Source organism: Chlorocebus sabaeus, chromosome 9 (assembly GCF_047675955.1).
Source record: "Chlorocebus sabaeus isolate Y175 chromosome 9, mChlSab1.0.hap1, whole genome shotgun sequence".
NCBI classification, from domain to species: Eukaryota; Metazoa; Chordata; class Mammalia; order Primates; family Cercopithecidae; genus Chlorocebus; species Chlorocebus sabaeus.
Window position 1 is genome coordinate 15,899,189 of NC_132912.1, and position 26,828 is coordinate 15,926,016.

Consider the following 26,828-nt stretch of genomic DNA (forward strand, 5'->3'; position numbering starts at 1 on the left):
AGGGTAGGGAGACATAATGACATTGGAGTCAGAAGACTTTGAGTTACATTTGTATCACAGATGTGTAACGAGATAGGTCATAAACTCTCCAGGTCATTTATTTTACATTTGAAAAATGGCAATAAAACTTCAACCACAGAAAATTGTTGTGAACAATACATGTGAAGCTTTATATAAATACTTAAAACACTGGGGAAAAAAGTCTAATATACAGGCAATTACTATAAAAATGTAGCATGAAAAAAAAAAAAAAACACCAAATACAAAAACAAAACCCGAACCATTTTTCCCCACATTTTTTTGTTCAGGTAAGAAGAAATAAAATATACTCTAGTTTTCAAATATTCGAAAATAAAATCCAGAGATTTATTATAGCAAATAATGATACAATTAGATAGCAATGCATTAAAAATTTTAATTTAGTAACGTAGTCAAAGCTCAATCAAGTTCTACATGTTCAGAATTTTAATTTTTCAGAACTCAAAGGAAACACCCTAGAGACAGAAATTTCTTTCCCCCATAAAACAAATTCTCTACTATGACTAATTTCTCACAGAAAACATTTATCAGGATTCTAAGCACAAAAATTGTGTTATCTTTGATTCTTTACATTTACCCCACATATCTAAGCCATTACAAAATTCTACTTGACACACATGAATCTAAAATGCAGGCTCTTGTTGTTTACCTTTGGTTTGCTTTTACCTATGATTATCTTTGCCTATAATGGTGTTCACTCAGACAAACGTCATCAGAGAGTAAGTTTCCAAGTATCCCTTCCTACTACCTTGAATCCTTTTTATGGGGTACAAATGTTAAAATCTAAAATGCTGTTCCCCTGTGGACACAATGTTTGCAAGAAATGTACTTCTTAACTGTTATTCTAATATCTCACCTTTACCCTGTTCACAGGTGAAGAAACTAAGAATCAGAGGAGTTCGAACTCAACCATGAGGACTCGGTTCCTGAAAACCATTTTTATAAAAAACAGGAATGGGAACTAAAACAAGGCAACCTGTGCAAACCCTTACACATTTTTCATGTATTATAATAAAAGGTAAAGCAACTTAAAAACCATTTGATATTTTTTAACATCTGTAAAATTTTGTAATGTACAGTTGTCTCTCATTTACAATCCCTTCCTAGAAACTTCTTAGGCTCACCCTTCACTGCATTTCCAACATTATTTTGCTGATAATGTGTATGCCCAAGTGACATGTTTTTCCTTTGGCTTAACTTTCAATGCCTTTTTGATTTTATGATCTAGTCCTTGATTGCTGGACCCTTGAACTGTATCTAGTCTTTTGCTGTTACAAAAAATGCTGAATCAAATAAACGTGAACATGTAACATCAGAAACCTGCAGTTATATTTGCACAGCAGGTCACCAGAGTGGGATGGCTGGGTCAAAGAAAGGTTTACTTAACCTGAACAATATTTCTTAAAAACCCTCTTTCCTTTTTCTGATACATTACCAATATAGCCTTAGCTCTATAATTAACTTTTATCCCAAAGCTAGGACTGCAGTGTTGGCGCTCAGATTTAGGGAGCAATTGCTGACACATGGGTTATTATTATTCCTCAGTTCCCTTTATCACTCCCAAACCTTAGTTGCAGATTTCTACATTTATTCTAGTATAAGCTTTAGCTCCCTTAACTATTTCTAACACATTTTTCTTTTTCAGTTGTCTCCATTTGACTGTTGAAATTTGTAGATGAACACTATAACCTTTGAAATTCTGGCTGAGAAGGTACATGGTTAACAGATCAAATTTTATGCAGAGGGGAACTTACAGGGGCACAAAATCAGGATACAGTTATTCTTTCTATTCACCATCTGTTCCATTCTCAACCTTTTTTTGGGTCACTAATAAGTGAGGAAAAGTTTTAAAATGAGTTTTAAGATATTGCTGGAAATTTCTAAGTATTACTGAAAACTATGATCTAAATAGAAGAAAAGGGAGTATCAGGTTTTTTTTTTTCCCGGGTTAAACTAAATCTTTGTGGGGGAAAGGTAGTAGAAATGTAGCTGAAGCATTACTTCAATATTGCTACAAAGTTTGGGAAATTATTGTTGTTTACATAGTAGAGGGAAGCAAGTAAAATTCCAGATTTTAGCCATAGAAGGTTTAGATCAGATTCTCTGGCATTAAGGAGCTGAAAGTTCTGGAGTGTAAAAATAATTTAAAGCAAACTACCTGATGCCTTTTCTCTAAGTGCCATGTGTTTTTTAAAAAAATACTCTGCTAGTGGTTGGGCGCTGGGGGTCACGACTGTAATTCCAACACTTTGGGAGGCCAAGGCGGGCAGATAACGAGGTCAGGAGTTCGCAGACTGGCCAACATGGTTAAACCCCGTCTCTACTAAAAATACAAAAAACAGTTGGGCGTGGTGGCGGGCTCCTGTAATCCCAGCTACTTGGGAGGCAGAGGCAGGACAATCATTTGAACCTGTGAGGCGGAGGTTGCAGTGAACCGAAATCATGACATTGCAGTCCAGCCTGGGCAACAGGGCAAGACTCTGTCTCAAAAAAAAAAAAAAAAAAAAAACAGAAAACAAAAAACAAAACAAAAAAAAACAAAACTACACCAACGTAGAACGAAATTAAAGTAAACCTTAAAGAAAAGTATACCACTTATCTCTTTCTTGCCTCTGGTTATGAATAGGCTATACAAGCTCGCCTGCTATAGAAAGAGTAGTTGGAACTCAGGCAAATGTCCTGGTGGACTCTAGTTAACACATGTTCATTTAGAGCAGAGTTTGGTAAGCATTTTTCTGTAATGGGCCATTGAGTAAATTTTTATGTTTTGCAGGGCACATGGTTTTAGCAGCAAAATACATGACCATGGCTATGTTCCAATAAAACTTAACTTTACCAAAACAGGTGGTGACTTGATTTGGCCTGAGGGCCATCTGCTGACCCATGATTTAGATAATATATTACATACTTTTTTCCCCCAAATGCTCTAATATTTATTTTTTTGAGATGGATGGAGTCTTGCTCTGTTGCCCAGGCTGGAGTGCAGTGGCGTGATCGCACCTCACTGCAACCTCTGCCTCCCAGGTTCAAGCAAATCTTTGCCCCAGCCCCCCGAGTAGCTGGGATTACAGGCACCTGCCACCATGCGCAGCTAATTTTTGTATTTTTAGTAGAGATGGGGTTTCACTATTTTGGCCAGGCTCGTCTTGAACTGCTGACCTCTTGATCCACCCGCCTCGGCCTCCTAAAGTGCTGGGATTACAGGCTTGAGTCACTGCGGCCAGCCCTTAACATTTATTAAACATGCCAACTTTTTGATATATGGGGGCAATAAAGACATCTTAATCACTTTTACAGATTTTTACAAAGAATATATTTTGGCTATTATCAGAAATAGAAAAGAGGGCAGGGAATTCTAGCTAGAAGGAATGGAATCATGAAAGGCAGGGAGATGTGACTTCATAGCACACAGGGAAACTGAAAAATGCGAACAGGACTCAGAACTGTGACAGAAAAGGAGGCCTTAGGAAGGGAAATGAGCTTCGAGAGAAGAATGAATTTGATTTTTCAACTTTTAAGAGTTTGGAGGTAATGGTTAAACATCCAAGTAGAATACATGGAGTTATCTTAATACTTGGCACACTACAAACACTCACTGTTTGCCAACTGCGAACTTCTTGTGAGCTGTTAGAAATAGAATACTAGTGTTAGATTGAGGTTATGGCTGGGGAACCTGCCAGGGAAAATACTGAAAACTGATGAAAGCAGATTCCTTCAAAGAACTAAGAAGCGAGTACAGTTGATCCTCAAACAACACGGATTTGAACTGCATGGGTCCATTTATATGTGAAATTTTTCTCAATAAACATATTGGAAATTTTTCTTGGAAATTTGCAACAGTTTGAAAAACTCACAAACTGTGCAGCCTAGCGATATTTTAAAAAATTAAGAAAAAAACTAAGTATGCCATGCATGCATAAAATGTATGTAGATACTAGTCTATTTTTTTTTTTAACTACCATGAAATGCCACAAATCTATTACAAAAAGTTAAAATGTACCAAAACAGGGGCATACAGACCGTACCTGGCACCATTCACCGTCAAGAGATGTAAACGAATGTAAAGATGCAGTATCAGATCATAACAGCAAGAAATTAACTTTAGTGCATACTGTACTACTGGAATAATTTCATCACCATCTCCTGATGCTATTGTGGTGAGCTTGTGTTGTATCTGCTTAAAGCACAAGTGTGGCGTTAATCATCTCCGCATGTGCAGCCCATCGCTCCAGTGAGTTCCATATCACAGTAAAAAGTGATCTGAAGCAGTCCTCACATACTTTTCATCATGTTTAGTGCAATACTGTAAATCTTGAATGAAACCATGGGACCCATATGAAGTGCCACTAGTGATGCTGGAAATGCTCCCAAGAAACAAAAGTCTGGACGTAAGAAAAAGTGGAATTGCTTGATATGCACCGTGGATTGAGGTCTGCTGCTGTGGATGCTCACTATGTCAAGAGAAATGAATCCAGCATAAGAATATCATAGAAAAGGAAATTCGTGAAGCCATTGCTGCAGCCATACAAATCTTCCACTTTTTGCAAAATACCTCCTTGTACAAAAAATGCAACTTGTATTTAAGTGCAGGATTGCTATAGGAAAGGCATACCTTTAGATTCTAATAAGATTCAAGAAAAAGTGCAATCATTATACGACAAGTTAAAGCAAAACAAAAGTGAAGGAGCTAAAGGTGGAGAACTTAATGCCAGCAAAGGATGGTTTGATAATTTTAGAAACTGGTTTGGCTTTAAAAATATCAAGGTAACAGGAGAAGCAGCTTCTGCTAACAAAGAGGCAGCAGGTAAGTTCTCAGAAACCATTCTTTGAGAAGAAAGATTATCTGCCTGAACAGGTTTTTAATGTGGACAAAGATGCCCTATTCTGGGGGGAAAAAATGCCATAAAGAACAATTGTAAGTAAGGAACAGAAGCAAGCACTAGGATTTAAGACAGGAAGCAAAAGGCTACTGTTTTATGCAAATACAGTCAGGGTGATGATCAGGACTGCCCTTATCTATAAAACTGCTAACCCCAAGCCTTGAAGGGAAAAGACAACACCAGCTGCCAATCTTTTGGTTGTATAAGAAGGCCTGGAAGAGAACGCTTTCTCTGGATTGGTTCTATCAATGCTGGGTACCCGAAGTTACATAGTACCCTGCCAGTAAGAGACCACCTTTTAAAGTTCTTCGGATATTTGACAAGGTCCCTGGCCACCCAGAACCCCATGAGCTCACCACCGAAGGCATCAAAGTAGTTAACTGCCCTCTAAGGCAACATCACTAATACAGCCTCTAGATTAGGAGGTCATAAGAACCCTTGAGGCTCATTACACACAGTACTCTGCAGAAAAGATGGCTATTCCTATTAAACAGAACCCCAACAGCAAGAACAACATGGAAGTCTGGTAGGATTACACAGTACTGAAGAGGCCATCATTGTTACAGAAAAAGCTAATCCATCCAGCCCAAAACATATTCCTGCTAGAGAAAATTGTGTCCAGATATTGTGTATGACTTCACAGGATTTACACAGCCAATCAGGGTAAAGGGTTTCAAGATACAGATCTCGGAGAAATTCAAGAACTAACAGACACCACATCAGAGGAAATAACAGAAGATAGTTTGATAGAGATGAATGTTTCTGAACCAGTGCTGGACAATGAGGAAGGTGATGTATAAGAAGCAGGGCCAGAATACAAACTGATATTCATCTTAATTTTAACATATTCTTTTCTCCAGCTTATGAGAATCCAGTATATAATACATATAAAATACAAAATATATGTTAACCTACTGTTGGTTAAGGTAAGGCTAACAGTAGTTAAATTTTTGAGGGAGTCAGAAGTTCTATGTGGATTTTTGACTATGCAGGGGGTTAGCACCCTAACTCCCATGTTGCTCAAGGGTCAATTATGTTTTCAAAAATGAATTGCATTAGTCTATTTTCACACTGCTATAAAGATACTACCTGAGGTGGGGTAATTTATAAATAAAAGGTTTAATTGACTCATAGATCTGCATGGCTGGGGAGGCCTCAAGAAACTTACAATCATGCCAGACAGTGAAGGAAAAGTAAGCGCCTTCTTCACAAGGCAGCAGGGAAAAGAGCATGCAGGGGAAGCACCAGATATATATCAACCAACCAGATCTCCTGAGAACTCACTATCAGAAGAACAGCATGGGGGAAACAGCCCTCATGACCCAATCGCCTCCCACCAGGTCCCTCCTTGCGATGGGAGATGAGATCTGGGTAGGGACAAACAGCCAAATCGTATCAGGAATTAAGGCAACTTATTGGTTGAAGTTAAGTGTAAAACAAGTAACTCAAAACCTTGTTTGTGGGGAAATGATAACAAACCCATTTGTTAGCTATCTAAACAGAAACTCTCTTTTTCCTCCCAACAAACAATCCGGCGATATTGGTTAGGTTCCAAATAACAAAACCACCAACTATAACTGCCATTACTAATAAAACAAACTGTGTCTTAAACAAGAAAAAAAAATCATGTTTTCCTTTTTTGGTCTCAGTCATATACTACTAACAGCTAATTTGGTCAACTCCTTAGGCATTAACTCTTAATCATATTACTTAAAAAAGATGTGTTTATACTACAGGGTGAAAAAAGAAAATGAAAAGAGAAAAAAACCCAAGAGATTATTGTAAATTCAAATGGAAATATTCCAGAAGTTTTCTTTCACAAATCAAAACCAGTACATAGTCTTCTAAAGTGATTACTGGCTTGCTTATTTTGAGTGTTTACAATGCTTTTTGGATTACCATAGAAAATGATCTTTTAGTTAAACCTTGTTTAAATTTATGTAATGTTTAAATGTTTAGAGATGTAATCAGAAAAAGTTACAAAACCACCTTCTATTCCCATTAAAGTGTTTCATTTTGCAGTTCTTTTAACTCTGTAATTTTAATTCAAATTATAAACACTAATTTTTACCAATTTATTTAACTTAAACACTTGTAAACAGGGTTCCTAGTAAAAAGATCTGTAGAAAAATCCATGTAGCAAACTTAATATTAACATTCAATATACTGCATATTTGCATAGCAAGTTTGAAGAGCAAGTATAGAATTCCATTCAATTGAAAGTGTTTTACTGCCGTGTTTTTCTTATTGTACACAAAACGGTTAGAAAGAATGTAATAACTTTATAAATGTGAAGAGGAGGATTCCACCCCTCAGATTTCCATTTCCAAAATGTAATACAGCAACAGTTTTTAGGTTCCATATGTAGTTTTCTCTAACTATACACAAAACCATAATTTCTTAATCATTTGGCAGGCTTAATAGATGGTAGAGAAAAACCCAGTCTGTGCACTCAAGGTCGCAGTCTAACAGGAGAGAGAAAAACATGCTACTCTATCTTTACTTCCATGAATATTATTAAAATTATCCTAAGAAAATTATATTCTAGGATGAAGTTCTAACAAATATACACTAATCCTATACTCCCCCCAACACACAAACCCCCCCCCCCCACGAATGATAATTAAGTAAAGGGATTCCAAGGTCAGCAAATATAGTTGCATTTTCTTTTCTTCATCCCTAGTTGTAATACTTAGGAGAAAATTTCAACATGTTCTGCATTTGGAACTCTTTTAGGTACCCTCAGTAGGAACAGACCCTATACACATAAGACTCAACTATTACATACTGTTTTAGTTAGCAATTAAAGCTCTGATTTATCATCGAAATTATTTTTATTGTAAAAGCAGTTCTTTATATTAGTCTGATATAATCACATGATTTTATCAGAGGAATTTATATTCAACCAATTTACTGGTCAACAGGGATTGCTAAACAATATAGCTTTTAACATTATCTAGCCTCACTCAGCTTAATTGCAGGGGGTTGGCAGGGAGTTGGGGATGGAGGTAGGTGGACCAAGCTGTTAATGGGACTAATAGCCTACAATCATGAAACAGATATCTCCTTTTCACCCAGCTCTGTATTATCAGTATAACTATTCACTGTTCACCATAAACCTTTTAAAATGTTGTAACATTAGCCATCCTTCTAAACACCTACTGAAATATAAGGCCTGTGTACAGTGGGTTGGCTGGGGATAAGTAGTTCACGACTGAAAAGGTCTTTAAAGTTTATTCCTTAAGCCTTTCATCATTATGAAGAGCAATCTGCTGTCATGATTCATCAAAGAACCTCCGAGAGCATCGTCATCTAACTTCAAGAATGATTGCTCATATATTTATGACACTTTAGCTTGCAGATATTTTATAGTGTTAAAAGTCCCTCCAATAAATAAATAAAAGGTAATTGGTATATAATTTACCTTTAAGTAAAATTTTACTTTATAATGTTTCACCTTTAGTCTTTGCTTACTATCTATATTTATGACCAAATAATTTGGGAAATAGATTTTAAGTCAATTAAATTATCTCAAAACATAGTATGTCATTAGCACCAGCAAGATTAACAGAATTCAGTTAATCCCAATATCTGAAAGCTGGAAGGATGGTGGTCTTTTTTCTTACTCTTTCATTCTTTTCCAAATAACGTGTAAAGCCCAGGTCACCTCCACAGTAGCCCATTGCTGTGAGGCACCAATCTGTGTAATATGGGCAGAGAAGTCAGCGTAGGAAACACAGCAGAGAGCCCTCTGAGGTTCCTCCTCTAGAAACACAGACTCTAAATGCACAGGTGGAAATAAGGCAGTGGGAGAGAAAGTTTCTAACAGATATGATCTACTCTTGTGCCGTAATTAGTAAAATCATTAATGAGTGAGCTGCTGACTCTCCAAATTATCATAATTGACCAACTCACTTTGAAAAATCAGTCGAGCTTTTCTTGATGTTAGGTGACGTTCTTGGAGGTTCTTTGATTATTCATGACAGCAGATTGCTCTTCATAATGATGAAAGGCTTAATGAATATAAAGACCTTTTCAGTAATAAACTACTTATCCCCGACCAACCCACTGTACACAGGCCTTATACTTTAGTAGGTGTTTAGAAGGATAGTTAACGTTACATTTTAAAAGGTTTCTGGTGAACAGTGAATATTTATACTGGTAATACAGATAAAGGTACCTGAAAAAATAAAGTTCCTCTTTATTTCAAAGTTAGGACTCTTTGTATCGCTGGAATTAATTTAAACTGTTCAATCACCTAGATACAAGGTAATCGATGGTGGTAGATAATATTGTTCCCAATTAGCTGCTGCTTCCTCCTTCTAAGAGGATTATTTGTCACTGTCTGTTGCTAAGTGACGTGAAGTACCTGTCTGTGAAAGGGGCCTACTTCCGTGCCTCAGTGACATCAGATTTAGCCAGAGAAATACAACTAGGAGTGACATTATGCCAGCTCCTAGCAGAAGCTTTAAGTGCCACTATCTGGTTTGGCCAGGAGTCTTGTTCTTTTCCCTCTCTTATGAGAACTGCACATTCCAGTCAGAGGCTACTCCTTCAGCCCGGATTTTAAAATAAAGGAGACACGTGGAGCACACCTGCAGCTGACATGTAAGTTACGAGGGCGGTAAGCTTTGGGCTGGGTGTGTTGGGGAAAGGGTGGCAGTTGTGTGTTCCACTACAGGCAAAAAGAGGGTACATTGTTTTTAGAGATGTTAAAACATTCTCAAATTCCTTTTTGCCATCACCAAATGCAGGCAAATCTAAACAATGTCAGTGGTCAAATACTCCTTCTACCTGCAGGACGGGTTGTTCTCATCGCCCCCTTCTTGAATACCACTGTGTACATGACTGAAATGTCAGGGCTGTTGGTTACTGCAGCAAGCTGGCAAAAGGGATTAAAACCTAATATTCTGGCTTGGGCTGTATGTTGCTTGTGCCACATGTATTCTATTTGATCTTCCTATTGAGAGCAGTCTACATTTTCCTCTTGTGTCTTCCCTCAGGTTACCCAGGGACTCTGACCTTAACAATGTAAGCTGCACATGGAGGAATCTCCACATATGCAGACTTCATGTTTTCTATGAAAATGAATGCCTAAGAAGATGACTGAAACTGTAGTCCACTCAATACCAATAATTTAATCTTGGGAGGCTTGGATTAGTATGAACAAAAAGTGAGGGCCCCCAACCAATCCTACCCTCCTTTTCTACAATTTTAAATAAGGTTTGCATGATTAAAAATTCGTCACAGTACTCACATTTATAATTTAAAATTTTATCACAGCTGTACAGAGAAGCTTTGATTGTTGACTGAGAAGGCCGTTCTACTTCCATGAATTTGCTTTATATCCATGCCATGGATATTCCTGTTTAGCTTTCTATATCAAGACAGACTTTCATATAGTAAAGATGATTTGGAAATAAATCTGATTATTTAAGCTGGTCCTATAGCTGATCGTCAACCTTTGCTTTCATGTTAATATCCTAGCACAACTAGTATGGTTTAGCTATAATCAACCAATTACTATTCCCCAAATACAGTAGTAACTTTCCCATTACAACACTACATCTATACAGCCTCCATTTCATATCAGTCCATGTCCTTTCATTCAAGTATAATCTCTTCTACACCGACTTCTTCCCTCTTCCAGGCTCTACTCCACTCTAGCATAGTAAGTTGTTTTCTTGAGGGAGGGAAGTAGTTAAATGCACAGCTCAGAAGCCAGAAGACTGGAGTTTGAATCCTGCCTTGGTACTCACTAGTATCTAACTTTGGAGACGTCATTTTTCTCATTGGCCCCAGACTGTAACACGTAGATGAAAATGACATGCAGCTCACAGGGTTGGTTTGAGGATTAAATGAGGAATACTCCTGAGATGATTAATTAGTATACTGCCTAACACACAGACAACATTCAGTAAATGTTCACAGTAAACTATTACCAAGTATTATTAATCCTTACATTTCAACAGTACTTAGCACAATGCTGAATGTGTGTGACAGTAGGTAGTGTGGGAAATCAGGTAGTGCCACAAGAAGGTAGTAAGCTGGAAGAATAGAAGCAACAAGAGAGTAGGAGAATCAGTGGACACAATACGAATGGTGGAAGGCTGGACCAGGAATGCTGAACAAGATTTTGATAAGCACATTCTGGGCAGAGGGTAACATAAGCAAAGCGTGTGCATACACATGCAAAAATCTCCCAAATTAAACTAAGTAAGACTTAGTGATGGTCATCTATTAACCGTACAAGACCTTTTTTTGTACTCTGCTATCAACTCTACTGGCTATAATTTTTTTCTATCAATTCTAAACAGATAGCTCAGGGTGTGGGCTTCAAGATACCGACTCCTAATTAAAACTCACAGGCTTCATTCCTAACAGAATACTTCTAGGCCCTTCCATCAGTATTTTATCTGTAGACAATTATTTGGATACTATTGTAGGAGAAAAAGAAAAATTCAGTGGAAGAGCGAGACTTCTTTCAGGAAGGCTGACATCACTGATGACTGAGAAGTAATAACTAAAAAAAAAGAAAATTCAGGGAAATCACAAACACCAGATATACAAATACAGCTGCATAAGGCAAAGAGTACATAAGGGTAATTTGACGTTCACTTGGCTTAAGGAGGCGAGAACATTTATATTTTGAAAGTTTTCTGGTCAAAATGATTAGAAATAAAAAGCTTTAGTATTATGGGGGCACAAGTCATTGGCGTAATCCTAGACTGCTGATGGGGGACAGCCCCAAAGTGTGCTAAGCAGCTAGGAAGGAGTTTGTGATTAAAAATTTACATATTTGTAGTAATTCAAATTGAGAATTAAGATGTCCAGATGTCTACCCAAACTTTCCAAGTAGTTCAGATACGAGATTAACTTCAGTATTCTTTAAGTTGCTATTTTAAGGTGTTAAAAGTAACGTAAATTATGATTAAACTACAAATACATTAGCATTTTCCCTATTTCCTTTCTGTACTAGATAAGGCACAAAATCTCAATATACGCACAAACTCCAGAATTTACTTAAGATAAAAGGATGAGGTAACCAAACTGCAATAAAACACAAAATGCCAACTGTGAATTTTCTTGGAACAGTAAAGCCTATAAAGCATCACTTTACTACTTTTTTCCTTAACATCGTTTTATTACACGCAGAGAAATGTCAAAGTAGAACTGTCCAATTTTTAAACACCTAAGAGAAACAGGCTCTAACAGTTCACCGCAGTATTCTTCCTGTTACACTAAAGAGTAACAAAAGCAGCTTGTGCTGTAGAAATAATTCTCCCTACATTCCCAGTAACAGATCCCACTGGAAGGACAATCTCAGCTCACACAGCAACAGTTAAATAATTTTTTCCTCCTTAGCATTACATTCAGTTTCTTTATATAAACAGTTGTGTCATGGATTTTCATGTGTTCATACCTGACAAGAAAACTGCTTTATCAAAGGAAAGGTCAAAGGTCAGGTTCTGCACATACACAGAGTCCCTTTATAACCATAAAAGGCAACAAAAAAGGGATGTAAAACTCATCTCCCCAACTTCAAAGGAGAGTTTAAATGGGGTACCAAGCAAATTAGCCACTGATCTTCTGAAGATGAAACTAGATGATATACGTAGGGTTCAACTATTTTTATATTGGATCAACAGCTGTCACTCCACATTGAGATTTAAGTGCACAATAAAAACAAAAAAGGCATTTATTATGTCTTCCATTTTATGCATTCTAAATTCTAGGAATATGTAAAGTAGATTTTCAGATGTAAAGTGCCCATTTTAAATTTGCATTGAAAATTAATTTCGTAATTAGTTCCCAATTTAAGGGAAATTAAGAAACTGACCTAAATAAATTATTCTTAAAACCCAAATATAAAAATAAAAGATGAAGAATCAACGGGGAAAATGATGGTTAGGGAGAAAAAAGAGGACAAATGCCCTAGTATTTGAACACTTAAATAATTATGTATTATTATGAAAGACCTGACTCCTTAAATATTTAACATATTATAAAACAAATGTTACACAGCCTTCATCTAATAAGAGCTAGTTTTTTCTTCTGAAATTAAGGAAAAACAATTCAAAAAGTTAAGTTTAAGTTCTGTATTCCTTAACCATCTACTTTTCAAAGTACATTTCTTTTTACCTGTGCAGCAGGTTTGCAAATTTTCAAGTGCCATGATACGATTTCTGAAGACCCATGCCCACGGGGCACATTCTGTCTCCATGTACAGACCTTTGTTCTGCCATAGCTCAGATGACCTGCTTGGAAAGTTCTCCATCGTACTTAATAGGAATTAAGTTTCCCTCTTTGAAGAGGTCCATTTACGTACTGCATTTCACTTCACCCGTATCCTCTTATTAGAAGTTCTGTGGGAACCCTGCTGCTTGATGACTCTGCAGTTCCTATAAGGTTCCAGAAGTTAGATTCTGTGATATTTCCCTCAGTAGTAACTATACAGCTCTCATTTACATAGGGCGGCTTCGATGTATTTCTCACCACCAGACTCCTTAGGCTACTATGTCAAGGAGTACAATAACAGTTCTGTTGTTTGACAGAGACAGAGGGTTAGTAAGAAAAGATGACTTATATCAGACATAAAAGATGATTTATAAAACACGGCAGTTTAAATTTAAAAACTTAAAATTATAGTTCTTCATGAAAGAAATGTTATAAATGATCAACCTGAACATTTTTACAACCTGTTCATACAATTATTAATTTTTAATGACGATTTTCAAGCAAAACTGACTTGTGAAAAATCTCTTTTCATCCTACAAAATGTGTGGGATGATTACAGGTCAGGAGGAGGACTCCAGTACAATTAAAAAGGTAAATTCTGGGTCACTGGATATATCAAATACAAAGTGACAAGTACATTAAGTAAATACTTTGGCACTGAAAATTAAAATCATGAACCTATACTAGTGCCCTTTAAAAAAATTATATTTAATTACTTTAAGTCCTAAAAGTAAATAGTTCATTTCAAAAACAAAAACAGATAGTTAAGAGGTTATTTCACTGGACAGAAACAGTTTTCTTAACCATCCTCAAATCATGAAAGTAAATTTTTAACATGTTATACAGCATATAGGTAGTTTGACAAAGCTTATTTGTAAATACTCATGACAGCTGTTTCTATTCAATAATATGGGTGGTTTGAATTGGTCAGGTGGGATAGCAAAAGCTAGTTTTTCTATTTGCCCTCCACGTAAGATACAGATCTATTGAATTCTGATGATCCAAGACTATTCAGCAATCTTAAGTGCACTTCCCGAACCCCAACTTATCAAGTAATAGCATGGTTATCTCACAATTTTTTAAAGATTGATCTACAGCGTGTTCAATAATGTATTTGGTCAACAAAAAGCCACTGAGCACCTACACTATGTCTGGAACCGCTCTAGGAACTGGCAAACAGTAGGTAACAAAACACAAGAATCCTGCCTTCACAGAGCTTACTACTGAGAGACAGATAATATAGAAAACAAGTAAATACAGAGTATGAATCTAGTACCCAGAATATACTAAAAACTCTTATAACTCAATAACAAAAAGACAAATAACCCAATTAAAAAACAGGCGAAGGACCTGAACATTTATCCAAAGATGATGCAGAAGTAGACAACAGGCACATAAAAAGATGCTCATTAGTCATTAGGGAAATGCAAATCAAAATTACAATTACCACTTAACACCCACTAGGATGACTATAATAATAATTTTAATAATCCAGTATTGGCAAAGATGTGGAAAAATTCAGTTTTCAAACTATGCCGATTATTTTGATAACGCAAATGAACATGGGCCACAAGCTTCGACTTCTAAAGGAAAGTAGGTTAGGAATAAGGGTAGAGAAGAAAAGAAAAAACAACTCACTAAGAAAATCAAGTCAAATTTAAATAAACATAATTCACCATAAAACCAAAGTTGAAATGTCAAACATTTTTTTTCTGAGGAAGAACAATGCTGTAATTTTAAAACTTAGTCAATATAATACACTACTTTCATCATATTTAATCGTTGAGACCTTAGTTTGTCCTGTATATAAATATGCGAAAATACATTTTTAAAATTTACTTACAAAATTTAGAAAAAGGAGCCAAAGCCATCAACCACTTGATATCCCAAGTGCTAGTCCTGAGACTATGTATAGATTAATATTTGTGAAAATTCTGGAGGTGATATTCACTTCTAACACAACACACACACAAATTATTCCAAAACTGCAATGTATTTAAAGTAGTGGTGTATATATATTTGAATGTCACTGATTTAAAGGAAACACTTTTAAATCATGAAAATTGAATAGAACTCAAAAGTGCTACTATTTAAGAAAATGTCAATTTGTGCTTCATCTTACTCATAATATAGTTAACATTACTCATAATTTTTGCCCAAAGTCATTAATTTGCTTCAGGAAAAAGATAATATATGTGCACTTTCTCCTATTACTAGGGTCTAATACATAAAGCTTTCATTCCTACAAAAATTTAATTACGTGTATAGAACATATAAAACTAGAACTTATAATCTAAAACTTAAGAATAAAACTTTCTAATTAGATGCTTAATTCAGTTTTCCATGTACATTTGCAATAATGCTTAATTCTTCATTTTACTTATTTATTTATTTTTTGAGATGGAGTCTTGCTCCTTCGCCCAGGTTGGAGTAAAGTGGCATAATCTCAGCTCACTGCAACCTCCGTCCCCTGGGTTCAAGTGATTCTCCTGCCTCAGCCTCCTGAGTAGCTGGGATTACAGGCGCCCACCACCATGCCTGGCTAATTTCTGTATTCTTAGTAGAGATGGGTTTTTCCATGTTGGCCAGGATGGTCTCGAACTCCTGGCCTCAGGTGATTCACCTGCCTCGGACTCCCAAAGTGTTAGGATTACAGGCATGAACCCCTGTGCCCGGCCAATTCTTCATTTTAAGAAAGCAAAATCTTACTTTGTAAATTTCAATGTTCTATTATTTCTGGGAAATAGTATAATTATCCCTTCTCAATTATTCATGCATTAAATATTACTGGCAACATACTTTATTAATTCACTTAACACATATCTTTTTACCCCATACAGAAGGTTAAATTCAATACAGCTTCTGATATTTTACTCTGTCTTAGCTATCACATTTCTACCTTCCCACCCGTGCAACATTAGAAAAGTTTCTAATTCCTCTATGGACTGGTTCCTTTGGCATAAAGTATAGATGTGGGTCAAAGGATTCTGACAGCTCTCACTAGTGCTAAATTTAAATTTAAAAACTAAGCAGTTTTTACGTGGTGCATCAGTCTATGTAATAGATTGTCACCTATCACTGCTCTTTGGAAGGAAATACAAGAAAGTGATGTCAGAGAAGCTACAGCATAGCCTGTCTCAGCAAGCTCAGCATGCCTGCCTGAGAGGTATCTCTCATTTCCCCAATCCCACTTATTATGTGATATGCATATAGTGAACAAATTGCTTTAATAATGAGCAGTTACATTCAACAACAGCTAAACTATACACATTTTCTAAAGCTCTAAGATCTAATCATTAGCCACACCTATCTTATTAGACATTTCTAGCCCTCTGCTGCCAAATCCAATCCATCACGCAGTCCTGTCATTCTACCTCAGGAGCAAATCTCTGAAATCCATGCTTATTCCCTCTACCTCACTACCCTGGACCAAATTACACTCGTTGCTTACCTGAAATACAACTAGAGAAGTCTTTTTTACCTATTCCCTGGGTTATCCTTCAATATATCCATTCTCTACAATTAGCCAGAGTTATCTTTTCCAAATGTGAATTTAATCCTGTTCCCTTCCTTCCCACCTCCCCCAAAACTACTCCCACTACCAATTTTTCATAAGTCCAGTTGTCGTAACTCTTAGTATCAAAGAGTAACATGGCCTGCTGCTCTTCCAGCCTCATCTTCCACCTTGTCTCCCTAATTCTCAGTGCTCCCTCCAGCCCTTGTCTTTCAGTTTGTTCTCACCCCAGTTCATCTGTCTGTCTGTCCTTCCTTGTTTAGGCATGAATTTGCTCTATTTGTGATGTAGAGAATGCTCTTTCCCCTCTCTTCCTCTGCTTTAATCTGATACCTCAGGTTCTCATTTGAGGCATCAATTTTTCAAGGAAACATCCCAGTTTTCCAAAACTACAATAAATTCTTACAGCATTATGGACCTGTGCTTTGTCAGCACTCATCACACTTGTAAATTTATGTGATTATCTGAACATCCTTGAGTAACTCAAGGAGAATGTCCGCCTCCATTAAAAACAGGCCCATATCTCCTTTTGCTCACCACTGTATTCACAACACCTGGCGTAATGCCAGGCACATACCAGAGTCCAGTAAAAAGCTGATAATTGAGTATATGAATGAATGAAGACACTTGCAACTATTACCACCTTCACCGCGTAAGGCACATGAAGAATTCCACTGTTCTTCACAGGCATTTCACAATGCCAAATTATGGATTGCCTTGAAAATTATGAACTTAAAATAGACTTTTTTACTTAACTGTAACCAGAACAAAAGTCAGCACATGAAATACACCAACAAACATATCAGTTTTATAAAAAAAAGACATAATATTTACAAGGAACTGCTGGGGAAATATTAAAATAATGTTGTTTGTTTCAGACCACTGAATGTATAATAAAGCAAACTCACCAAACTCAAAAAAAAAAAAACAAAAACAAACAAAAAAAAAAAAGAAAAAAGAAAAATCCACAGCCAAAACTGCTTGCTCAAATGCAGAAATATTAAAGAAGGAAGGGCCGAATAATGGTTCTTGTTATAATTTTCAGAAGAGCAAAATTTCCAGTATTTTTTATGTGGTGAAGACTATAAGAACATCAGTTTATATTTAACAAATCTAAAACAGGACTCAATAAATGTGATCAAGTATTATTGTTCTCATTTGCCATTAAGGTGATCTTCCAGCTTTGTTTTACTTTCATTTCAAGGGGAAAAAAACAATTCTTCACTGGTTACTCATTTTAAAGGTAACATTTCAAACAATCCAAATTCGATATTCTAAGAACGTATATAGATACTACACAATGAAGCATCACAATGAGTCATGTAAAATATTCTTAGGGGATATAAATGTCACTGGAACCCAAATGTGGGAAATCTGTCCAAAAGTTTTATTCATTCAACTAATAATTCCTCCCACCTCTAGTGTGCTAGACTATATACCAGATCCTGAGACTACACAAGTAAGTCTCAAAACAGTAACAATTAGTATAGAATTCAAGAGTTCCTACACCCACATGGCAGGAGTTTGTGTTTTTCTCTTAACTGCACGTCTCTAATTCAACACGTTACTGCACCTGATGGGGAACTATGAGTAAAAAGGTGGGCGAGAGACAGCTCCTGCCCTAGACAAAGTTAACTGGCTGCCAAGGAACATGCAGAAAACAGTATGGGAATTAGAAACTGTGTGCTGTGTGACACATGCAACAGCACAATGGGCAAGTGGTATGGGAACCACAAAAGTATCAGGACAGGTAGGAAGACTGTATGTCATAAAAAGAAGGGCCTATTCCACTCTTAGGAACTCCCTCAACATCACTAACTTTTTCAGATCACGTCCTCAGACTCATCGCTCATTCGACACTGTTCCTTGTATTCACCTTCTGTGAAATCTCTCCTACTGTTCTGACAACAAAATCATTTCTTAAATATCAATTATAAAACTTAAGATTTAAAATATTGTCATCTTTTATATTTAACCCTTTTAGTTTCATATAATTAGTTTTCCTAATTATATGGAATAAGGTTAGAGAATAAGGTTGCAGATAAACATGATTAAAAATTGGTTTGAAAATACATTTTTGTGTGTTACGTCAGAATTAATTTTCTTTTATGGAAATGTATAAAACGAAATCCTCACTCAGGAATTAGTAATTGTCAGTTTTTGTAGTTCACATTGTGCTTTTTAACTTCCTCTCTCTACTTCAGGAGGGAAATAAATAGCAAAAGCTTTCAGACTAAATGCAATGTATCAGTAACTCTGTACTTTTAGCGTTTAATTTTAAAGCTTTCTGTGCTTAAGAAAAGGTAATTATGTATCTTGCTCTATAACCCCTATCTGGACTTTTGCCAACGCAATACAATTAAATACAGTAATACATAATTACATTCACGAAAATTAGCATTGTCAATTCAGACTAGGGTACAATTTATACCATTTGTACTTTCTACAGAAACAAATAATAAACTTACATTGACAAATGTATGCTCAAAAAGCTCAAGGAGAAATCAGGAAAGCACAATGAAGAAACCTCAAAAATACAATTCTGTATCTTCCTGCGAACATTCAGCACCTATCAAGTTACCTATGATCCCAGAGATGTTTAATACATGTTTCTTGAATACTAAAAATGATGATGATGATGACGACGACGACCACAGCTAAGATTTACTGAGTATTTAATTTGTACTAGGCACTGCTAATTACTTTGTATTTAAGCCTGACAGCAATTCTAAAAGCTAGGTACTATTATGAATCCCTATTTTAAAGACACAGGAAAGGGGGCTGAGAATTGTTAGGAAGTGGCAAGCCTGGGATTAAAACCAAAGTTGTCTGAGGACAAAGCTCTTAACCACTCAATTGTGAAAAACATGACATACAGATTATAGTTGAGATTTAAAAATAGTTTTGTTATAAGAATTTTGAAATAGAAATATTCAGATATGGCGGGGCACAGTGGCTCACGCCTGTAATCCCAACACTTTGGGAAGCCGAGGTGGGCAGATCACTTGAGGTCAGGAGTTTGAGACCAGCCTGGCCAACATGGCAAAACTGTCTCTACTAAAAATACAATTAGCTGGGTGTGGTGACACGCACCTGTAGTCCCAGTTACTTGGGAGGCTGAAGTAGGACAATCGCTTGAACCCAGGAGGCGCAGGTTGCAGTGAGTCGAGATTGTGCCCTTGCACCCTAGCCTGGGCAACGGAGTGAGACTCCATCTCAAAAAAAAAAATAAAAAACAAAAACGAAAAGAAATATTCAGATATATTTCAGCTATTTCAATATTGTAATCAGGTATAAATTAAAATTGTGGGAAGTAATCAATCTTAAAAGAGCGTTTGACTTCAATACCATTGAAGTACTAATAGATTTTAAATTTTTTTTCAAAGGAGATGCTGTAATTAAAACATTTTACATCATGTATCATCTAAGTTAATCTTGTATCCTACTTACAAAAAAAGCAATCTAAAACTTCAAAATTCAGTTGCTTTCTCCATAACAGTGATTTCCGAAAAAATTCAAAAGCTAAAGCTCTAAAGAAAGAAAAAGAAATTATAACTAAATCATGACAGATTTTGATTAAAAGACTCCAGATTTAGAGCAGGAAAACAGTATGTTCTTCGGTATTAGTTTTTGAGATTTTTGAACAATTCATTTGTTGTGGGAATAGACTGAAGTTTGCACAAAGATCCAAACCAAATATGAACTTATAATACTTGTTTGCCTGATGTCATAACTTAAAAAAAAAATCCTGCTATAAGCATACCTTGGCAAAAAATACGGTGAGGTGAGTCTCACTGCCAACAATCCAAATAGGGAATTTTGGAGATTTCAAGTAAGAACCAACCTAGAACAAATGTAGCAAAATAAAACAAATAAATTAAAAATTTATACTGCCTCTTAAATATTTGCCCATAAATATCTGAAGCATAAAGTGTCCAATTTATATTTAACTGAAATAATGTATTGTGCCCGAGCATCTCACCCACAGAGATCAAATGCTGAATGTAAAAATGAGCATAAAAGACTGTCGGTACTGAGCTTATATTGTACTTTGACATTAAAACAACAACAATATAGATTTAACACAACTGGAGATAACTATTTAGCTCTAAGAGTCATTCTCAGGTTTTGCTAAAGTTCCTAGATAAAATGACCACTTCTTAGAATTTCAGCATGAAACCTCAAACCCTAAAACTATAAACTTGTTGATAATAACTTTATAAGGAAAATAATTAGTTTATCAAATGAGTAGATTTATGAATAATCAAAGGGAAAGAACACTTTTGTTCCCAAAGAATCAAGAAAAATTACAGTTTAAACCATTTAAGTATGTAAGTGTCCTGTTATTTGACTCTTCATAATAAAAGGTAAGTTCAAAGTTTCACAACAAGAACAGTCTCTTTAAAATGTATAAAAAGCCCTATTTGTACCCTGCTCTCAAGGTTATTTAATCTGTGAACATTACTATACCAAAAACTTGAGAACACAATTGTGTGTGTGTGATTGAGGGAAAAAAACCATAATACTGAACAAATAGAATAGACTTATGAAACCCAACACGCTCAGGTCATTCAATCCCACTCTCATATGAAGACAGAAACTTTAAGTTAAAAATGACGAATCTTACCAATACAATTTGCTGCATTTTCCTTTTTCTTACAGACTGCCTATAATTGGGGAATTCCAAGTGGCTGTTTGCGGCAGTCAGGACAAAAACTCTTTCCTAATCAGCCAGCAGCCCCTGCTTCAACCACCACCCTGGCCCTGTGGAATTTATTCTTATCACTAGGAGGGAAGTGGAAAATAGGTATTCTTTTGTATCCATGGACAGAGAAACTAGTATCTTTGTCCTATGATGGGAGGGATGAGTTAGATGTGCTAATGTGGCAATGTTGAGCCAGTAAAGTAGGAAGGATGGTTTGGGAACAGCAGAGAAGAATAAAAGAAAAGGAACAAAGAAAGAGGGAAAGATATGATCACAGTTCCAGAGTGGACAAGGATTTTAGAGGTGAGCTGTGTAAGTCCTTGAATTTATATATATGGAACCAGAGAAATACACAGGATCTGTGCCTGGTCTCATCTCAAGCAACTAAATAGTACAGAGCTAGAATTAGAACTTAGGTTTTCTGACTTCTACTCTGACAGATTTCCATCACATCACATGGTGCCTCGTGTGGTGAACAGATTAGATATTAACCTTTCTTTTAGAAAAAGTGTGCATTTGAATTAAGGTAGAAGTAAAAAAAGACCAAAGAATAAATGAATGCTAAACTCATGGAATGTTTTATAACAGTAAAAATATATTGAATGCATAAATAAGTGTAATCACTTTGAACAACAGTTTGACACTTCCTCAGAAAGTTAAAAATAGAATTACTGTTTGACCAGTAATTTTACTCCTGGGTATATGCCAAAGAAAAATAAAAACATGTTCACAAAAAATTCGTACATCAATGTTTACAGCAGCCCTAGTCATAATAGCTAAAGTAGAAACAACGCAACTGATGAACAGATAAAACTGGTTAAACATACAAAAGAATATTATTTGGTCATAAAAAGGAATGAAATACTAACACATGTAAAAACATAGATGAACAATGAAAACACTAAGCTAAGTGAAAGAAGCCAGAAATTCAAGGCTACATACCATATGATTCCACTGGTACGAAATGTACAAAAGAGGTAAATCCACAGAGGCAGAAAGCAGAGTAGTGGCTTCCAGGGGCTGAGTGGGAGGAGCATGTGACTGCTAATGGGTTTAGGGTTCTTTTTGTGGGTAAGGAAAACATTTTGGAATCAGATTGGGGTAATGGTTGCACAGCATCATGAATCTATTAAAAAGTCCTGAATTGTATGCTTTAAAATGGTGAATTTTCTGGTATGGGAGTTATAAATCTATTTTTTTTTTTAAAGTAGAGTCAAAAGTAGCCATAGCCACCTTATTCTTTGTTGAATTTGCATGTGTGTGTTGAGAAGGAGAAAGAGTGCAGGGGGGAGAAAGAGATCATTTCATCACCTTAATTGTATTAATGCTTGTATGGTCAAAATGATATTGCAAAATGTTAATTTTGTCTTTAAAGGGAAATCTGCTACACTTATCAAAGCATGGGGAAATGCTCAGACTTACAAAATTAACAAAAGCACAATGACTTCCTTAATGCCATTCCTCCAAGCATCTGATAAAAAATGCAAAATATAGATAGAATTTGAGAAGTTAGAGATGAACACTGTAGTGTAATACAGATTTTCAAAAAATGTTGTCTTGACTCACTTTTGAGGCCCTGACTAGAGGCCAGTCATTTCCTTGAAAAAGATAGCTAATTAAGTTCTTACTCCAGTCACTACCATTATAGGTCTCCCACACTCCAGGGATCACCCTAATCACCCTGGAGTCAAGTACCAGACTATTAGGGATAACCCAAGAGCCTCCCAGAATTGTTCAAATTAGCCAATCCACGGGGGAGTCCAGGCAATCCAGCTGACCCCATCCTACTTGAGGTACATAAGCTGTTCCTATGGCTCCAGCTTACTGTACCCCAGTCCCCAGATGCAATCCGGCATGTGGCCCTGCCTGGCTTCCCTCTCTCATTTGCAGTTGGGAGGAACAGAGTTTTGCCTTTCACCTATGCAAGTGTTAGTGTGTTTTGCTGCGCCATTAACAGAGTCCTTAAATCTTATTTAAAACCATAGTTAACTGCTAAAACACTACAGCAATATATAAACAGAAGAATATACAGCAGCGATTGACTTCCCACTAAGATCTTGATAAGAAAAACGTTCTTCTGTTCTACCTAAAAATTAAAGCAAAGTAAAGCTCACATTTAGAAAACCTTACAATTCTGGTGAATATGTCCATTTATTCATTCAACAAATATTTCTGAGCACCTAGCACCTAATATGTACCTAGCAATGTCCGTTTCCAAAGAGTCTATATTCCATTAGGGAATACAATAGAAAAGCAAACTCAAGATTTAAAAAGTTAAGTAAACAAAAAGGGTCATTAATCATTCCTATTAAATATTGGGGAAAGGAGTAACTGAGGGAGTGGTCAAGAAAAAAGTCTCTGAGGTACGATCTGAAGTCCAGCCTGAAGGGGACACTGAGCCATCCATCTCAAGAGCTGGATGACTCCAGGCAGAAAGGACAGCAAGCACTGGAGAGGGCTGGGCATGTCTGGGAAAGTGAGAGGACACCAGTGTGGTTGGAGCACAGCAGTAGAGAAAGCAATGCAACTGCAAAGACCATCAGGGTCTTAAGGGATACACAGGAAATAATTCCAAATATAAAATCTCCACCCCCTAGCATCATACAAGACGCAGGCATGCAAGCACATCTCACCTGCCCAAACCCCCGCCTCCATGCTTAACTTTCTTTAGGATCTATGAATGTATGTGTATATGCGTTAGGGGGAAGGGGACGCACTTTGATTCTCTAGTTGCCAGGCTGTTTCACAATAGCTTTAGCTTATACAGTTAAAGTCACCAAAAATAAAAGTCACTGAAAATACTGTTTAACAATATGATCACTACTAAAAGAGTAAGGGCAGGACAAATCCGATTTGATTATCATATGCATATCACCCAGTGTTCAAGTGTTACCATGAAAAAGGAAAGCTGTCTGACCAAAAAAGAAAGAATAAACCATGGTTATTGTTATTACATATAATCATCACCATCCGAACCACTGCTATGGAACCCTGTTCTAAAACAGGAAAGGAAGGCCAGCTGCCTTAGGCTCATGCCTGTAATCCCAGCACTTAGGGAGGGAGGCCAAGATAGGAGGATAACTTGAGGTCAAGAGTTTGAGACCAGCCTGGGCAACATAGCAAGACCTTGTCTCTATTTAAAAAAAATTTTTTAATGAAAAAGAAAACTAGACCTACTTCTTTCTCCCAAATCATGACATCTTATGAAGTTCAAGTCAGTAATGATTTACATCCCATTTAAAATTATTTACAATACCCATTTCAGGTGATTTCAGATTGTGTAGGAGGAGAATGAAATAAACAGCAATAAATGAGAGTTCCATGGCAGTTCCTAACCCTAGTACATGTGTCAAAGAGTTTAACGCTGTAAAATGCTTGAATTTTTTTTTAGTGTAAAATCATTTTTCAGATGGAATAGATAAAAGTCAGAATTTCAGGCATCTGGCAATTCTTTCTCTTTGCCTAATAAAGTATTACCAGTTGTTTTGGTGAAGCATATTCTTCATTAGGTAATAAAGAAACAGTGCTTTCTTCATCCTCATTTTGCCAAAAATAAATTCATATTCAATAACAGACGTCTGTAGTTTTTTTGAATTATTTTGTACTGGGTTCTGCCCCTCCTCCCACAAAAAATAACAATAGACCTGGCATAGGAAACTCAGCATAATCAGCCAGCTTAACCACACTTAATAACCCTGCTGGTTTAGGGTGGGGGATAGGAAGGAAGAAGAGAGCGGTACTGAACAATATTGCTGTGCTCAAATGTGCTGTCAGAGGAACAAAACAGTATCCACAATAGTGGACATCTGAACAAAAAAAACATTCAAAGTACCTTAAAAATCAATTTACCTTACAGTATCTTAAAGCTTCCATTAGTGTTAAAAATCCTACAGCTGCTTGTTCATGTATACCAAGAAGTTCTGCAAAAAAACAAAAAAACAAAAAAACAAAAAAACAAAAAAACACAAAAACTTAGCATTGTAGTAGTGTGTATAAATTTGAAACGTACTTATATGTATATATATTTATACTACACCAAAACTTTTAACTTTTACCCAAAACTATACTTTAAAACTTAGCATGTATTTATTAGAAGGTAATGTCAACTAATCATTACAGTATTGCTCATTACAAAATACCGTTAGATCAGGTTTGTGGTGGGTAAATGTGATACTTCAGATGTATATTAAATATATTTATAAAACTTGATATTCAGTGTTAACTTTTTAAATGAAAGAATTTACCCCCTGAAATCCATGCAATTGTTGACAAAAATACAAGAAGAAAAAGAGACTTAATACCTATGTAAAAGGGCTAACTTGAATTGACTTTCATTTTGAAAAACAAAAATGGATATGCTAATCACTGGTAAAATTTATCATTGGGTAGCAGTGACTGTACTTGCCTAATACTTAAAACATGGGCATTTAATGCCATCCCTCTTTCCTGTAAATAAACACAGGCCGTGTGCTTAAGACTGGGGAAATAAAGATGAATAGAAAATGATCTCCACCATAGAAAGGCTCTGACTTTACCAAAGACGACGGATGAAAAAAGCATGTGGTCTCTCTGTACACACACATGGAGTGGTATGAGAGTATCTGCTTACGGTGTTAGGGAAGGCTTATAAAAGTGCTAACAGGGAGTTGAATCTTGAAGCATATTATAGTTTTCCAGGCCAAAAAGAAGATGAGAAGAAAATTCAAAGCAGAAGAAACAGCAAACAGGTATGAAAAAATCAATGCATTTAAGGAATGAAGAATTGGCAAAGTTTCCTTAAATGTTTCTGGCCTGGGGAACATGATAAATAGTGATTAACAGAGAATTAAGAAGTAGGTTCTGGACTCGTGTCAAGAGGTAACATGAGTTTGGTTTTAGACAAGCTGGGACTGAGGTACCTTTACGTGCTCTAGCTAGAGAGGGATAAACAGCTGGAAGTAAGGCTCAGGAATACAGAGGAGAAAGGTCAGGGTTGGATATAAAGATTTGGGAATCGTCAGCATAGAGATGAGAGTTAAAGTTATGGATGTGGGTAAGTCAGAATAGACACACCACAGAGAACAAAAATGTGATGATAATGAAGTATTTTCATAAACAATACCCTTCAGCTAACATACATTAATATAATAATATATTCGGGTCCATAATATATCTAAAAAGCATTTCTTTCTGGTTAAAAATTATGTTCACTGTGAACATAATATATATATAATTTTGCATCCTTTTTACCATCTGGTCATGTTTTGTCCATTTTTCCATTAGGATATATTTTCTTATCAATTAATGTAATAAGAATATTAACTCTGTCATTTTTGTGGCCAACATTTTACTATGTAGCCTTAACTACAACATCTAGATGGTGTAAGGCAAGAGCTGACAGTTTAACTTTCTGGATTGGTAAATCCAAAATTAATAGAAGGTGCATATACATAGTTTGTACTTTGTCACTAGC

General features: G+C 36.1%; 1 protein-coding gene across 6 annotated transcripts in view; it reads right to left on the reverse strand.

Annotated features, from left to right (window-relative positions):
• The window catches only part of MINDY3 (MINDY lysine 48 deubiquitinase 3), an 82,173-nt gene that overhangs the window by 18,333 nt on the left and 37,012 nt on the right, over positions 1-26,828 (reverse strand). For 5 of the 6 annotated variants that reach the window (XM_037983363.2, XM_008002370.3, XM_037983364.2 and 2 more), the window contains 2 exons: positions 25,226-25,296; positions 20,435-20,515 (listed from right to left, as the gene is read on the reverse strand). In XM_037983363.2, the coding sequence (XP_037839291.1) occupies positions 20,435-20,515; positions 25,226-25,296 (152 nt within the window). The remainder of the gene's footprint in view (positions 1-20,434; positions 20,516-25,225; positions 25,297-26,828) is intronic. The other variant, XM_008002371.3, reaches the window with a different exon arrangement.